Source organism: Heteronotia binoei, chromosome 18 (assembly GCF_032191835.1).
Source record: "Heteronotia binoei isolate CCM8104 ecotype False Entrance Well chromosome 18, APGP_CSIRO_Hbin_v1, whole genome shotgun sequence".
NCBI classification, from domain to species: Eukaryota; Metazoa; Chordata; class Lepidosauria; order Squamata; family Gekkonidae; genus Heteronotia; species Heteronotia binoei.
This window is the reverse complement of record NC_083240.1, coordinates 40644737-40660517: the sequence shown is the minus strand read 5'-3', so window position 1 is coordinate 40660517 and position 15781 is coordinate 40644737. Positions and strand designations below refer to the sequence as shown.

The following is a 15781-nucleotide window of genomic DNA, read 5'->3' as shown; positions in this document are numbered from 1 at the left end:
ACATTATATAAAAACCAGTTAGTATATTTAAAAGTTCATAATTTAAGTTGATCTGGCAGCAATGGTGGTATTCTGACGCTAGTTTCTGCCAGTTTAAATAATTCCATGACGACGTAGGTCCTTAAAACAGGACCGTGTTGGCGGATCTTTAATTCACAACAGTTCAGCAGTCGATGTATGCTCGTTTAAAGAGGGCAGTCTTGCAGGCCCTGCGGAACTGATCAAGGTTCCGCAGGGCCCGCACCTCCTCCGGAAGCTGATTCCATAGGGCAGGGGCCGCGGCTGAAAAGGCCCGTGCTCTGGTATTCTGGAGCTTGATCTCTTTCGGCCCAGGGATAGCCATTTTATTTTTTCCGGCTGACCTCAGTGCCCTCTGGGGTTCATATGGGGAGAGACGGTCCCTCAGGTAGGCTATCCACAGTTTTCTGGGTTAAAACTGGAGATGAGGTACAGTGTCCACAAAACATACATGGATGGTCTCATTCAGCTCTCAGTTATCTCAGGGAACGGGCTGTGCTTTCTTCAGGTCTCCTGGTGTCCATCAACTGTAGGCTAAGCTGGCTCGATGAATATTCATGTGGCAAACATTGTAAAGCAGACAGCTCTGCTTTGTGAGGGACAGAATGGCGGACGTGTCACCAAGAGGGTAACTGGATTATTGGAAGGTGCATTTCAGCCTCTTGTATTTATTGTGCATGCCGGGCCGCTAGCCGTGATACGTAACTTCCCGCAAAGAGTCTCCCAACTGTGACGTCATTTGTCCCAGATAAAGAGTATGCGCACGAGGGTCTTTGTGTGGCGGACAAAGCATCCTGGTCCAAAGAATAAACTGTGAGCAGGGAGCTTCCTACCTGGATGGCCCAGGCTAGTCCAACCTCATTGGATCTCAGAAGCTAAGCAAAGTCAGCCTTGGTTAGCACTTGGATGGGAGACCATCAAGGATGTCCAAGGTTGATGGGCAGAGGCAGGCAATGGCAAACCACCTCTGAATGTCCCTTGACAACCCCAGGATAGGGTTGCCATTGCCTGCCTCTGCCCATCAACCTTGGACATCCTTGATGGTCTCCCATCCAAGTACTAACCAAGGCTGACTTTGCTTAGCTTCTGAGATCCCATGAGGTTGAGACTTGACGGCTCCATTTACCTTAAGGAACTTCCAGTCTCAAATCTCAACCATAAAAGTACCACCACCATCGGTGAAATCAGAACAACAGTGCTTTAAAGATTAATGTGATCGTGCCCTGACCTGGATAAGCCCAACCAATCACGATCTCATCAGATCTCGGAAGCTAAGAAGGCCGACCTTGGCAAGTAATTGGAAGAGAGACCTCCAAAGGAATATCAGGGCTGGGGGGCAGAGGCAGGCATATCAAGCCGCCTCTCTGAAAAAATGTCCAGGCCACCATGACTTCCAGGCATGCAAGTGTATATGCAAAAAAACCCCACAACCTTTTAAAAATCTCTTATTGGAGAGGTTTGGAATTGGGGTTTTACCAATTGCTGCCACCGCTTTGGTTTAAGGGTCTCCCTAGAGAAGGCCCAGAGTTCCCTCCCAAGCCCTTCAGGCCTCCCTTACCTTAGGCCAAATAATGGGCGTGAGGACCAGGCAGAGTTAACAAGAAGGGGTGGGGGGAGGTTTATTTAGAAGGTCAATGCAATATAACAAACAAGGTGCATAAAACAGTAAAAGGGATGAAGGGAAAAATAACCAAATGTCCTAACGTATCTGAACTTACCGTCCCTAACTGTCTCAGTCAGACCTGGGCCTACTCACCCTACCTCACAGGGTGAGGGTCTCTCCCTGGCAGCAGCCCTTCCTCAACTTTGCCTCCTAGGAAAAGAATACCCACTTCCTGGGCTTGGCCTTTATATAGTCTCTTCCCAGGCCCCACCCCTCTCTGGGCCTGTTTCCCTCCAAAACCCCCACTACCCAGTCAGAGGAGATCCTGGGAGATGTAGGCTTTTTTCAGTAACTTCTAAGCAGGCTTCCCTGGGGCCTGCAGGCCTCACAAGGCCCAGGATCATGACAATGTTCAAGACAGAAATATTTTATTTACCTTGAGAAAGAAAAAGATGGCTGTACACAGCAGCACTGGGCAGGAACTGAGAAGAGGGTGGAGTTAGTTCTTTGGAACAAGACCGCCTACAGAAAGAACAATATTGCACCCCAATAAATACTCAACAGGTGCTGTTTAGAAAAATGTCAGCTTTACACATTTATCTTACTGACAGCTATGCGCGCGCACACACACAAACACTGTCCTGGAAGTTCCTGAAAGTTTTTGAGACGGCCCCTCTTCAAAGACGCCTGAGTAAACTTCGTAATCAAGGAGAGCCAGACAGGTCCACTTGTGAACTAAAATTGGTTAAGTGACAGAAAGCAAAGAAGAATAACTGTACAGTTCTTGCAATAGAAGAAAGTAAGCAGTGATTTCCCACCAGGAACAGTATTGGGCCCCACATTGTTCATATAAAGTATTTGAATTGGATGTGAGATCCAGTGAAGCATAGTAATTAGAGTGCTAGACTAGAACTTGGAAGGCTCAGGTTCAAATCCCTACTCTGCAATGGAAGCTTGCTGGGTGATCTTGAGTCAGTCACAAGCTCTCAGCCTAATCTACCTCACAGGGCTGTCATAAGGACAAAATAGAATGAAAAATAGTGCAATGGCCATATTTGCCAATGATCCCAGATTACTTGGCACAGGGGAAACCAAGGTATTGGATTGTGAAGAGCTCCAGGAAGATCGTTCTGAAGGGGGGAGCACAACTATGTGGAAAATGAAGTTCGATATAATAATTGCCAGGGTTTTTGTAGCAGGAACTCCTTTGCATATTAGGCCACACACCCCTGATGTAGTCAGTCCTCCAGGAGCTTACAGTAGGCCCCGTAAGAAGAGCCCTGTAAGCTCCATGAGGATTGGCTACATCAAGGGGGTGTGGCCTAATATGCAAAGGAGTTCCTGCTACAAAAAACCCCTGATAATTGCCAAGCTCAAATACATGGAAGCAAAACATTCCTGACTTTAAATACGTGCTGATGAAGTTGGAATTGGTGGAGAGAGAGAGATTTGGGGATTCCAGTAGATAGCTCCATAAGAATGTCTTCTCAATGTGCTGCAGCGGTGGAAACCGCAGTCTATGCTGGGGATTATTAGGAAAGGAATTGAAAATAAAATGGGGAATATTGTAATACCTCAGCGTAGGCCAATAGTGAGACCTTAGTTGAAGCATTTTTTGGTAACCATTTTCTCAAAATGGATGTTGCAGAGCTGTAAAAGGAGACGAGGGCAAACAAGATGGTCAGCGCACTCCTGTAAGGAGAAATGTAAAGATACGGGATTTTGTATCCAGTTTTCTCTAAACTGAAAACTATTTGAAGTTCCATACCTGGCGTGAAGAAAGTCAGAAGAAAGCTTCTGTAATACTCGCAGCACCCGATGCAGTTGATGGATAATGGGCAAAAAGAAATATTTTGCTCAGCTAAAATGTAGAATTCGCTCTGAGTGGATGGCTGCTAGCAAAGGTATCAGAGCCCTTTCTGAAACCAGATGCATGGAGGATATTGTCCATTAGCCATGATTACTAATCTCCACATCCAGAGGCACTCAGTCCCCAAATACCAGCAGGGGATGGCCTCTGCACCATGTTTTTTGGTTTGAGTGGACAGCTGGCCTCATTTTGGGCAGGAGCGGAGCTCTAGAACCTCTAAATTTCATTGTGGTCTTTCTCTCCCCCCCCCCCCCCCCAAATACTTGCTTCTGGGCTCCATTGCTCAAACCCCCTGGGAGAATTTTGCTGAACTCTTTAAGATTTGACAAACTTCCTAATATTTCCCCCCCACAAAAAAATGGGAATACAACCAAAGCATATAAAGCAGACAGATGGAAATCTTCCTCATCCCACTAGGGCCAACTAGGAGGAAGTAATTTGAAAAGTATGATGGGAGTAAGGTTTTATGACCATTATAATTCAAAAAAGCATTTTACGGGAGATGCTGAGCTGATGTACACCTGTACTAAGACATTGATCTAAGTACACCTTCTGGTGATGTCAGGGGTGTGCAGCATGTGCAAATGAGTTGTGTTAATGAGCTCCGGCACCTGTTTTTCTACAAAATGATGGTTCAGGATGCTGAACTAGATGGACCACTGGGCTGATCCAGCAGGGCATATCTTGACTAAGATTAGTTCACACCTTTGGCTGTGCTTCTTAGAAACAGCCTTGCTGGATCAAGCCAGCTGCCTCTGCATGGTTTTTCAGCAGCTGCCACCCACTCAGTGCCCCTGGTAAGGCACGCAATGGTGACCTTGCATGACCCTCAGCATCACCAACTCACTCTGAAGATTCACATTCACTATCGTGGCTGATGCGCCTCTCAGGCAAGATTTAGCTCTTTTCAAAAGAGACAGCCCAGCTGTTTTCATTCCCTACAACGGGGCTTCCGGGTCACGGACTGTTAGCAACTGTGCCACAGAGTGAGGCAGAGACCTTTGCCTACTCCTCATTTAAAGACCCCCCCGAGGAAGGCAGGGATGGGGTGGGCTTAGGGGCAGCCTGGAGCAGCTAAAACCCCAGCACCTCCACCCCCACCGATCCGTGGAAAAATTGTCTTCCACAAAATCGGTCCCTAGTGCCAAAAAGGTTGGGGGCTACTGCCCTACAACAGTTAATATCAGATCTTAATCATCTGCAAAGAAACACCATTTCATCAATGCTGAACCGCTCTAGAGGGCAAAACCTAAGTCCCATAGCACAAGAAGATGATGATATTGGATTTATATCCCGCCCTCCACTCCGAAGAGTCTCAGAGCGGCTCACAATCTCCTTTCCCTTCCTCCCCCACAACAGACACCCTGTGAGGCGGGTGGGGCTGGAGAGGGCTCTCCCAGCAGCTGCCCTTTCAAGGACAACCTCTGCCAGAGCTATGGCTGACCCAAGGCCATGCTAGCAGGTGCAAGTGGAGGAGTGGGGAATCAAACCCGGTTCTCCCAGATAAGAGTCCACACACTTAACCACTACACCAAACTGGCTCTCCAGGGAGCGGAGAGACTCTTCCTTCCCAGTTCTATAATGATTGTTTCAACGGTAAGCCCAACCGCTTTACGGAACAGAGACTGCCAAGTCGTGTGGAGGATTTCCCAGTCGCGTTTATCCTGTGCTGGCTGGTTGCAGTTCGTTCTGCATCTGGAGGAACAGAGGATGCTCACTGAAGCTCTGAGAAGTTCAGCAGGCGATCTTGAGGGAATAAGAGGCCAGCCAAGTCGAAGGGAAAAAACACACACGGGCGGTTACATTAGCAACTGCTTCTACCTGAAACATTTGTGCAAGGAGGCAACTGATGCAACAAGGTGTAAGAAAAATGGCATGTTGTGATGCTAGTTCAGCAGCCTTTCATGGAGCCCTGCTTATTTTAAAACAGGATGAAAACTAAGCCTCCACTGCCGTCTAGTGGCCATTCTGGGGCAGTGATGCTCTGTATTCTTGGTGTTTGGGGGATGTTGGAGGGCTTCTGGAGTTCTGGCTCTGCTGGAGGGTCTCCTGATGGCACCTGGGTTTTGGCCCTTGCGTGACACAGTGTTGGAGTGGATGGGTCCATTGGCCTGACCCAACACAGCTTCTCTCGGAGAGCCAGTTTGGTGTAGCGGTTAAGTGTGCGGACTCTTATCTGGGAGAACCGGGTTTGATTCCCCACTCCGCCACTTGCACCTGCTGAGATGGCCTTGGGTCAGCCATAGCTCTAGCAGAGGTTGTCCTTGAAAGGGCAGCTGCTGTGAGAGCCCTCTCAGCCCCACCCACCTCACAGGGTGTTTGTTGTGGGGGAAGAAGGGAAAGGAGATTGTGAGCCGCTCTGAGACTCTTCAGAGTGGAGGGCGGGATATAAATCCAATATCATCATCTTCTTCTCTCATGTTCTCCACCCCAGCGGTTTATTTTACTAGATAGGCATGCTAAAACCATTGTAACGCCACAAAAGATTATAGTTTAAAAAGGTAAAGGTAATCCCCTGTGCAAGTCGTTTCCGACTCTGGGGTCACATCGCATCATGACGTTTTCACGGCAGACTTTTTACGGTGGAGTGGCTTGCCATTGCCTTCCCCAGTCACCTACCCTTTCCCCCCCCCAGCAAGCTGAGTACACATTTGACTGCCCTCGGAAGGATGGAAGGCTGAGTCAACCTTGTGTCAGCTACCTGAACCCAGCTTCCGCCAGGATCGAACTCAGGTCGTGAGCAGAGAGCTCGGACTGCTGTACTGCAGCTTTACCACTGCGCCACGGGGCTCTTTTGGTTGTAGCTTAGGTTTTCACAAATTAAAGCATCTTCAACAGGTGACTTCTCAGTCAGATTATATGCTAGTCCTGACTGGGCTAGCCCAGTCTCATCAGATCTTGGACGTTAACCAGGGTTGGCCGTGGTTAGTATTTGGATGGGGGACATCTCCAAGGAATACCAGGCTCACCACACAGGAGGCGGCAATGGCAAACCATCTCTGAACATCTCTCCAGCCTTAAAAACTCTACAGGGTCACGTAAATTGGCCACAATTTGACAGCAAATATATATATATACACAAGAAATTGAACAGCAGGATTACAAAGCCTTGACATTTAAGACATATAGGTGTAGTCTACCTTTACGCAAAAATAATAAATCAAAACCACTACAGGCAGAAACCTGTGGGACGTTTCCGTTCACTGTAGGCCACAGATATTGGCCGGGAAGTCAACATTACTCAATATGGTTATTAGCCACAGTGTATTGATGGAACTCTGTCTGGGGCACGTGATGCTCTGTATTCTTGGTGCTTGGGGGGGAGGCAGAGTGGGAGGGCTTCTAGTGTCCTGACCCCACTGATGGACCTCCTGATGGCACCTGGCTTTTTGGCCACTGTGTGACACAGAGCGTTGCACTGGATGGGCCATTGGCTTGATGCAACATGGCTTCTCTTCTGTTCTCTTAAAAGGAAAATTCCAGGGTCACACTGTGGGATTCAAGGACCATTTACTTGGGTTCAAACCAAGACAACGCTTTTCTCAGCTGCTAGAGATGGTAAACTCTTTACCATTAACAAGGGTGGCTTATTACCCATTACAGCTCTTTTGAACTGTCCTGTGCTTACCTTGTACGCTTGCAAACTTTTTGTGCCATTCATGTACACATAATGCAGCCGCAAAGAAGATTCACATCATACATCTGATGAAGTAGGCTCTGTCTCACTGAAGCACATCCACAATACATCTGGTCTTTTGCAGGTTGCTAGATTACTCTGGCGTTGCAGTCTTACCTTGATCTAGTCCTCTTCTCACCAGTGCCCCCCTCCCCAAGCAGGGTCTGCAGAAGGTTATCGTCCCATTGGCCCACCAACCCCTCCGTTTCAGGGAGCACCAGAGCTGCAGAAGCAGTCATATCGATGGCAAGAAGGGTGCCCTTAAGGAAGACGACGATGACTGCAGACTTATACCCCACTCTTCTCTCTGAATCAGAGTCTCAGAGCGGCTTACAATCTCCTTTATCTTCTACCCCCACAACAGACACACTGAGGTGGGTGGGGCTGAGAGAGCTCTCCCAGAAGCTACCCTTTCAAGGACAACCTCTGCGAGAGCTAATGGCTGACCCAAGCCCACTCCAGCAGCTGTGAGTGGAGGAACGGGGAAGGAAACTCCCAGATAAGATTCCGCACACTACACCAAACTGGCTCTTCCGACCATTGAAGTTCTCAGCTTCAAAGCATCCTGCTGAGGCTGCCTGGCCACTCACTGCCCTTAGAGGATCCCTCAAGACGGCAGTGCTGTTTCCCTCATTAGTCCCCAAAGAAATATGATTCCATACAGCTCTGGAATCAGATTTCCCCTATTCTTTAGCCGCAGCAAACACTTTCCCCCTCACTGCTGGCCCACCGTTCTTACGCCACCTGCCTGGATGTCCACAGCTGTCGGCCAGTCTTGTGACAGTTTGTAAAGGAGGCTCACCCTGTGATGTTTGCAGGACGGATTAGAGGTCTCTCTCCTGCAGTCTGTCTTCCCAACTGTGAAAAGAGGGGATCAGGTCCGCACCATCCCAAGACGTGCTGTAAAAACTGAGTCCTGAAAAACCGCTTTGACTTCCTTTGCTCTGCGGCTGGGTGTCTCTTTGCGCATAACAAACACGACAGTATTCAACAGTGTTGAACATTGAAGTCAACTTTATTTCGAAGCTAAATATATTAAGGCAACTTAACATACCTATAACATGATCTCTCTCTCTCTTTTTTTTTTTTGTCAAATTTAAAGTGGAACACTCAAAACTACAACCCTAAAGAGGTTTTTTTTGTTTTTTCTCTTTCACCCGGGTAGAAGACACTGCCCTCGGCTCAACTCAAATCGCAAAGTGCTCTCCCGTCTTTCTCCTGTGCTGCCGGTAGAGAGTCCCAAACAATAACACATTTCCTCGCGCCGTCTCTTCAGTGCAAGTTGCCTGCCAATAGCCCCCCCCTCCGTAGTCATAAATTTGGTATTTTGCTAAGCTGCTGGTCCTGCCCTTTGACCTTACAAACACCGCTCGACCTGTGTATTTTTGAGGCCAAGTGCGTCTGTAACAAACGAGTTGGAAGAGAGATGCATACTGAAAAACTACCATAGAGGATTTCCACAGTCCAGTAATTTATTTTTTTTTCCAATTTGAGCCATTTTAAATTGCACAAACGTAACTGAACAGCAATTAAGTATTTTTTTCCCCTCCCTCCCCATTCTTTTTGTTTGATTTCCACTCTTCTGTACACTCGGGGTGGGGGGGTGGGGAAATTGATCTTGAACACCACAATATCCAACATACACAAACCTCGGGGCAGGATTAGTCAAATACACACAGATTGGATTCGTTGGTGCTCTCTTGCTCCTCAAATAGAAAATTTTAAAAAAAAGAAAGAAAAAGAAATGGTCCCCACGAAAAAAGCACAGGGCACAGCACAACGGAAGGGGCAATCGGTACTTATGGAGTGAGCAAACAACTAGCATCTTCTCTATGAGTAACTGGATACTGCATAGGTTGACAGGGAAACGACCAGGTTTATTTTAAAATTCAGGGAAGGTTGTAGCACGCAACTCGATTTTTTCTTTTTTTCTTTTAAAGAGCTAAGCAACCCAACCTGGATAGGATGTGCCGGTTAGTGTTTCAACACCAAATCCAAATTCTTCTCTGAAGCTTTTCCACCTCCTGACCTTTGGAATATACAAGACTTTTAAATGCATTTTAGATACAACAGTACATATCTGTAAGCTGCGCATACACACGGAACTCAAAAAGAGATTCGATAACAAGAGTTTAAACGTTACAGAGTGCAAATTGGAATCGTCACAAGAGACTTGGGGTTTAATGTCAAGAGCGGTCCTGCAAAGAAACTGAACCCAAAACACAAAAGGGGGGGGGGGAAGGAAAGAAAGCCCACATGGAACACTGGAAACTGTTCCCATTTTGGGGGGGGGAGAGGAGATTCTAAGTGACGTGGAATGTGAAAAAAGGATTACACTCAGTGGGATCCAAAGAGCTCGCACTGGGGGCGGGGAGAAAACAAAACAACAGTCCTTCATGAAGTAGGGTTACAAGGACACAAAGCTTTTCCCTGTTGAGTTGGAGGGGGGGGGGACGGTGGAGGTTTGATGATGCTCACTCCAGACAGACTTGCTCCTCACATGGTGTACCCAAAGCCGGGCTGAGGCTGCCCATAGGGAGGTGCGGTGTAGCCGTAGCCAAAAGGTGCTTGCGGGGGGACCGCCACGCTGGGACCAGCCGTCAACATGAGCTGTGGCTGACCTGGAGAAGGGAGAAGCAGCACACCGTCAGCGGCTGAGGCAGTCGCTAACTGAAGCCCGTCAGCAGCCCGGGGACGACAAAGAGTGCGAGTGCCAGAGGAAAGGGCCGTCCGTGTTTCAGATGACGCTGGCTCAGTTCCGGCTCAAGAGGGGGCCTCCTCTCCCGTAACGGAAAGCAGAATGCCTACTGGGGAGCCGTTGGGAATACTTGAAACCAACGTTCCCTCTAAGCTGAAGAGTCTTGTGAGCAGTGTTCCCTCTAAGCCATGGAGTCTTGTGAGCAAAATTCTACTTTGCGAGCTACTGGCATTAAAGTGGTGAGCTACTGCATCAATTAGTGCGCTCTAGGGCCATTTTTCCTGAACTAAGACAAAAACGTGTGAGCCGGAGACCAAAAAACTGTGAGCTAGCTCACGCTAACTCAGCTTAGAGGGAACGCTGCTTGTGAGCAAAAATTCTACTTTGTGAGCTACTGGCATGAAAGTTGTGAGCTACTGCTTAAATCAGTGTGCTCTGGGGTCATCCTTCCTGAGCTAAGACAAAAACGTGTGAGCTGGGGCTAAAAATTGGGCAGAGGGACACTGCTTGTAACCTCTTTAAGGTACCCTCTTTTAATCTGCCAGTAGCCCCGTAGCGCAGAATGGTAAAAGCAGCAGTACTGCAGTACTGTGATCTGAACTCCCTGCTCACGACTTGAGTTCTATCCCAGAGAAAGCTGGTTCAGGTAGCCGGCTCCAGGTTGACTCAGCCTTCCATCCTTCTGAGGTCGGTCAAATGAGTCCCCAGTTTGCTGGGGGGAAAGTGTAGATGACTGGGGAAGGCAACAGCAAACCACCCCGTAAAAAGTCTGCCATGAAAACGTTGTGAAAGCAACGTCACCCCAGAGTTGGAAACAACTGGTGTTTGCACAGGGGACCTTTCCTTTCCTTTAATCTACCACTAACTTGTAGTGGATTAGACGGCTAGAAGTTACCAATGAAACTCTTAGTTCTTTCCCCCAAAGTATTCCCTACAGGGTGCTCCCTGTCTCAGAGAAGAGGAAGGTCATCACCAATATTCCCTTTAAGCTGCGGAGTCTTGTGAGCAAAAACTCTACTTTGTGAGTTACTGGCATTAAACTTGTGAGCTGCTGCATCAATTAGCTTGCTCTGGGGCCATTTTTCCTGAGCTAAAACAAAAATGTGTGAGCTGGGGTGAAAAAACTGTGAGCTAGCTCACACTAACTCAGCTTAGAGAGAACAACGGGTCATCACCTCTAACACCTGAATATGCGGTGTTACTACGGTGGCGGTCTTGCTCTCTGCAGCCCGCAACCCGGCCTCCGTTATGTGAGGCGTGCAACGGAAGGTCTGGCCCCTTGTTAAGAAGCACAAAGCCAGTGTGCGTTGGGCAAAAAGCTGTGCCTGGAAAGCGGGAGGCAGCAAATGCTCGCACGTTCTCCTCTAGCATTCCAGGTCTTTATTTCTTCAAGCATTCTTTCTACTGCCGGTTCTTGGAGAAAACCAAGGAATTGAGTCCCCTGAAGCACCTGGTCTGCAACCAGGTTTGGCTGGAGGGCTCCTTCTGGAAAGGGATCAAGGCCCCCCAAGCAATTAATCTAGACAGCAAAAGTCCCGTGAGCTTGCAGGCCTCAATATGGTCATGCTGGAGAGGGGCTGATTGCAGCTTGGGGGAGCCTCCCGTTAACCTGTCAGCCCAAGTTGAAGAAAAACCAAAACAACACCCCAAGATCGAGCAAGGGAGCCCCTCGTCAAGCAAGTGGCGGGTCATTACCATAAACTATGGGCTGCGTCTCTGTCGCCTGCTCCTCCTCTTTCCTCAGCGACTCTGAGGCATCCAACTTATCCACCTAGGAAGACAGAAGAGCCCCAGAGAAATTAGACAAACCCACGCTCCCACGGTCCACGTCCTACGTTGTCTGGCAGAGAAGTGGAAAAGCCTTCCGTGGGCAGAAAACATGGTCAAAGACAAGGAGACCACTTACAAAGGTTTCTTTTTTTGTGGGGGGGGGGAGGGAAGGGAGTTAATGACAGGACTGCCACGAGGATGGTTTCGCACACACCACCACAACACGTGGAGAAGATGACACTAAAAGTGGCCCCAGAAGCCTCCCCCTCCCACCCCTCGGGCTGCCACTCAACAGGTCCCCGCATTGGATGGGGTTTAACGCGGAGAAGACTCGAGAAATCCGGTTTCCCCCTGCAAATCCCCGGCACCATCTCCGGGCACTGCCGTTTTAATTGGTTCTGTGCTGTCTGCTAGCTGGCCTGGCTCAACAGAGCTTTGGCTTTGCAGCCCGGCCAAGCGGGTAAAGTTTGAGAAGTCTTGTGGGGCAGGCCGCCGGGGAACCCATTCCCACAAATGAGCTGTGTTGTGCTGCTGTTCAAAAGCACGGCCACTTTGGGGGCAAATTCCAAAGGCTGTCCAGCTGCTGCGCTGCATTTCCAGCTCAGTGCAAGCTACCTGTGGGTGGGCTCTCATTCTGACCACTGGGCATGCAACACGTGGATTTAAGATCAGGCATGTCATAGGCAGGATATGCTCTGAAGTGGTCACTTCGCCCGGCAGTGTGGATGCTTGGACTGGCCCAGATGCCACGGGAACATTTAAGCTGGGGGTCCTTGAGAGCCAGTTTGGTGAAGCAGTTAAGTGTGCGGACTCTTATCTGGGAGAACCACGTTTGATTCCCCACTCCTCCACTTGCACCTGCTGGAATGGCCTTGGGTCAGCCATCACTCTCGCAAAGTTGTCCTTTAAAGGGCAGCTGCTGTGAGAGCTCTCTCAGCCCTGCCCACCTCACAGGGTGTCTTGTTGTGGGGGGGGGGAAGATATAGGAGACTGTAAGCTGCTCTGAGTCTTATTCAGAGAGAAGGGCGGGCTATAAATCTGCAGTCTTCTTAAGTCTTCTTCTAAACAAGTTCACCTTTAAAGTCCAATGAAAGTTGAAGGCGAGTTTTACTTTTCCTTGGAAATGTGTCCAGCCCCTGGCAGCTGTTTCTGCCTAAGGTCATTCACTCCACGTCTTCCTTAGCATCAGAAGCTGTCCTGGATATATTTGCAAGGGGCGCAAGGCAAGGGCGAAAGGAGCTAGAGCGCAGCTCCTGTACCCTGCTCCCCCCACTCCTTGATCTCAGAATGAGCCCTCATTAGCTGAGTCAGGCAAGCTAATGGCGTCTGTGGGCCGCATCAGGAATCGCCCATGACCCGGCCGGCACAGAGCTTGGTGAATGCATGAACTTTTAAGGCAAGAACTTTTTTACAAGAAGGAGACAGCCTCCCTTCTGCAATACAGCCGCTCTGAAAGCTGCACTCCTGTGTTAACCGGACACACAAGAAGATGATGATATTGGATTTATATCCCGCCCTCCACTCCGAAGAGTCTCAGAGCGGCTCACAATCTCCTTTGCCTTCCTCCCCCACAACAGACACCCAGTGAGGTGGGTGGGGCCGAGAGGGCGCTCACAGCAGCTGCCCTTTCAAGGACAACCTCTGCCAGAGCTATGGCTGACCCAAGGTGATTCCAGCAGCTGCAAGTGGAGGAGTGGGGAATCAAACCCGGTTCTCCCAGGTAAGAGTCCACGCACTTCACCACTACACTAAACTGGCTGTCCACTTGTGGCAGTCTCCACTGACTGCCACTTGTGTCCTATTTCAAAATCCCTCTCAACTTCTGCCATGCGGGTGAACTGGAAAACTTCAGAGAGACCGGAGGACTCCTGACTTCCGAAAACACCCCTCTCACATCTTTCCTTTTACTACCATCCTCTCCAGAAGGAAAGGCAAAATCCTGGTAAGTCTTTTCCTTGGGAAAACCAGGGCTCCGTGGATTCTCACGCAGCTGAAATTCATCTCTGCTAGCTGTTCCTCAAATGCTTTTAGAGAATGGCCGCTGGCTACGCTGCAGCAAAGACAAACTGCAGCTTTGCGGCACCTGTAGAACGAAGCATCCTTCCCAAGCTTCCCAAGACTTCGGATGCAATGAGCAGACAAACAGTAAGGACCCAAGCTGGAATTACAAATACTCATTAGCTTCTAAGGTGCCACAGGACTCTAGCTTATTTTGGGAGTGCCAGTCGCTCTTTCAAGGCACAGCAATAAGGTGCACCTTGAAATCTTTTTGCGAGGCAGAAATCAATTCTGGAGCATGAGCCACAGAGCTGGGTGTGCAGTTGGCCCGCAACCGCAGCCGCTGGTCAGCTGGCGACCACAAACACGTGAAGCTGCTTCTGAATCAGTCGTCTTTGCTCAAGACTGGCAGTGGCTCTCCAGGGTCCCAGGTGGAGATCTTTCACGCCACGTGCTACCTTGGATCCTTTTAACTGGAGATGCCAGGGATTGGAACTGGGACCTTCCACATGTAAAGCAAACACTCAACCAACTGAGCCACAGCCTCCTCCTAGAGATGGCTCCAAACCAAAAGTGGAGGGATTAGGAGAAGAGGGCACATCGTTCCCAGACGAGTGCCAGCATTTAGAGCCAACCCCTTTGTCAAGCTTCAGTCTTTCCTGGGCAGATCCTGCCCTGTCTATCCTTCCACCGCTGCTCTTCCAGCTCAGGAGCATTAGGGTAAGTAAGAACAAGCCAGGAACAATTGGAGGCGCCGAAGCAGAGATCCAGACAGAAGCACGCATCGCAGAGGAATTACTAGCTAAGCAAAGAGGAAGAGCTGCTATAGAGCTGGCCAGTTTCCAGCTTTTAAAAGGCTAGCCGATTTTGGGATTGTCCAAACGGCTCTTGAGAAACATACAAGAATGCAAGGATGTTTAGGGGGGGAGGGGGCCAAGAGATGGTGCTCTTTATTGACACGGGTCACATGGTTTGATGCCCTGCTGACAAGGTTTATTAAAGTGCATACAAAACGCAGTTTAAAAAGGCTTTTCCACAGAAACTGCGATAAAGCTGCAGAGGAAAGGGGAGGGGGGAGAAGTAGAACAAAAAAGAAGAAGAGAGAATCACATGCAGTCAATGTTAATTTTTTTTTTTGGTGTTTCATGTGCATGGAAAAAAGGCAAAAGAACTGAAGCAAGGAGTGAGGCTGGAGATGGGCGGCCAACCAGGCTCCCCCTCCGCAAAAGAGATCACGGCACACAGCCCCCCCTTCCCCCTCCAGCCCTCCCCCACAGCAATGCTCTGCAGCTTCAGGGAAAGTGAGATGTACATCACAATGACTGTCGGACATGCTCAGTTCAAGAAAGCAAACACTGCAGTTCATGTACCTTTTTCCACACACCACACTTTCACCGTCGCCAATGCCTAGCTGCTGGAGGACATCGGCGTCCCAACACGTGGGACGCAGGTTTGCCGGCGGCTCCGGGGGCTATCGAGAGGGAAACGGGCTATCGAGGGCCGAAGTGAGGCGGCTGCTTGCTAAGCTGGATGTTTGTTTTATTTTTTTTTTAAGGTCTCCCCCGCTGACTTTTCTAGGACAGCCGAGACACCCGCCAGCCCAAACAAGCCGGACCTTGGACAGTCCTGTGCCTCAGCTCTGCTTATGACGAAATGTCAGGAATTCAAGATGGAAGAGGGATTGACCAGCATAAGGGAACCCAAGAAACTGGCCTCGGTTCGGGGCAAAGGAAGTGAGGAGCCAGCTGGAACCATGGGAGCCCAGCGCCTGGTTCAACGTGAAAGAACGGCCTCAAAGCAGCTAGCATTGGGGGGGTTTCGCCTACAGTCAGCGAGAGACATTAGTAAGACTCAAAAGATCAGACACTGGATCACAGCCCTTGGCAGGGAAGTAAAAAGAGGCTGTTGCGTGGAGAACCCAATCGCCGCCCTGCTACATTTCAGGATGGCACCATTAACAGTTGTGCTGCGGAAAGCCACGATGCCTTTCAAGCATCCCTGCATCCCCTCGCCATTTTCTCCAGCAAACTGTGATCCAACCGATCGCTTCTGACCTTCCTGCCGAGTCTATTAGCCAATTAGTGTCTACTGTTTTGTCCTACGGCTACATGACTATGGTTTTAAACCTGCAGAGGCTTTAGTGAGATC

At 49.3% G+C, this 15781-nt stretch overlaps 1 protein-coding gene across 1 annotated transcript in view; it reads right to left on the bottom strand.

The window, feature by feature from the left end:
* Positions 1-8163: 8163 nt before the first annotated feature.
* Positions 8164-15781, bottom strand: part of CLTC (clathrin heavy chain) — a 96703-nt gene continuing 89085 nt past the window's right edge. The window contains exons 31-32 of the mRNA XM_060259218.1: positions 11561-11636; positions 8164-9788 (exon numbers count right to left, since the gene is read on the bottom strand). Coding sequence (XP_060115201.1) covers positions 9664-9788; positions 11561-11636 — 201 coding nt within the window. The 3' untranslated portion in view covers positions 8164-9663. The remainder of the gene's footprint in view (positions 9789-11560; positions 11637-15781) is intronic.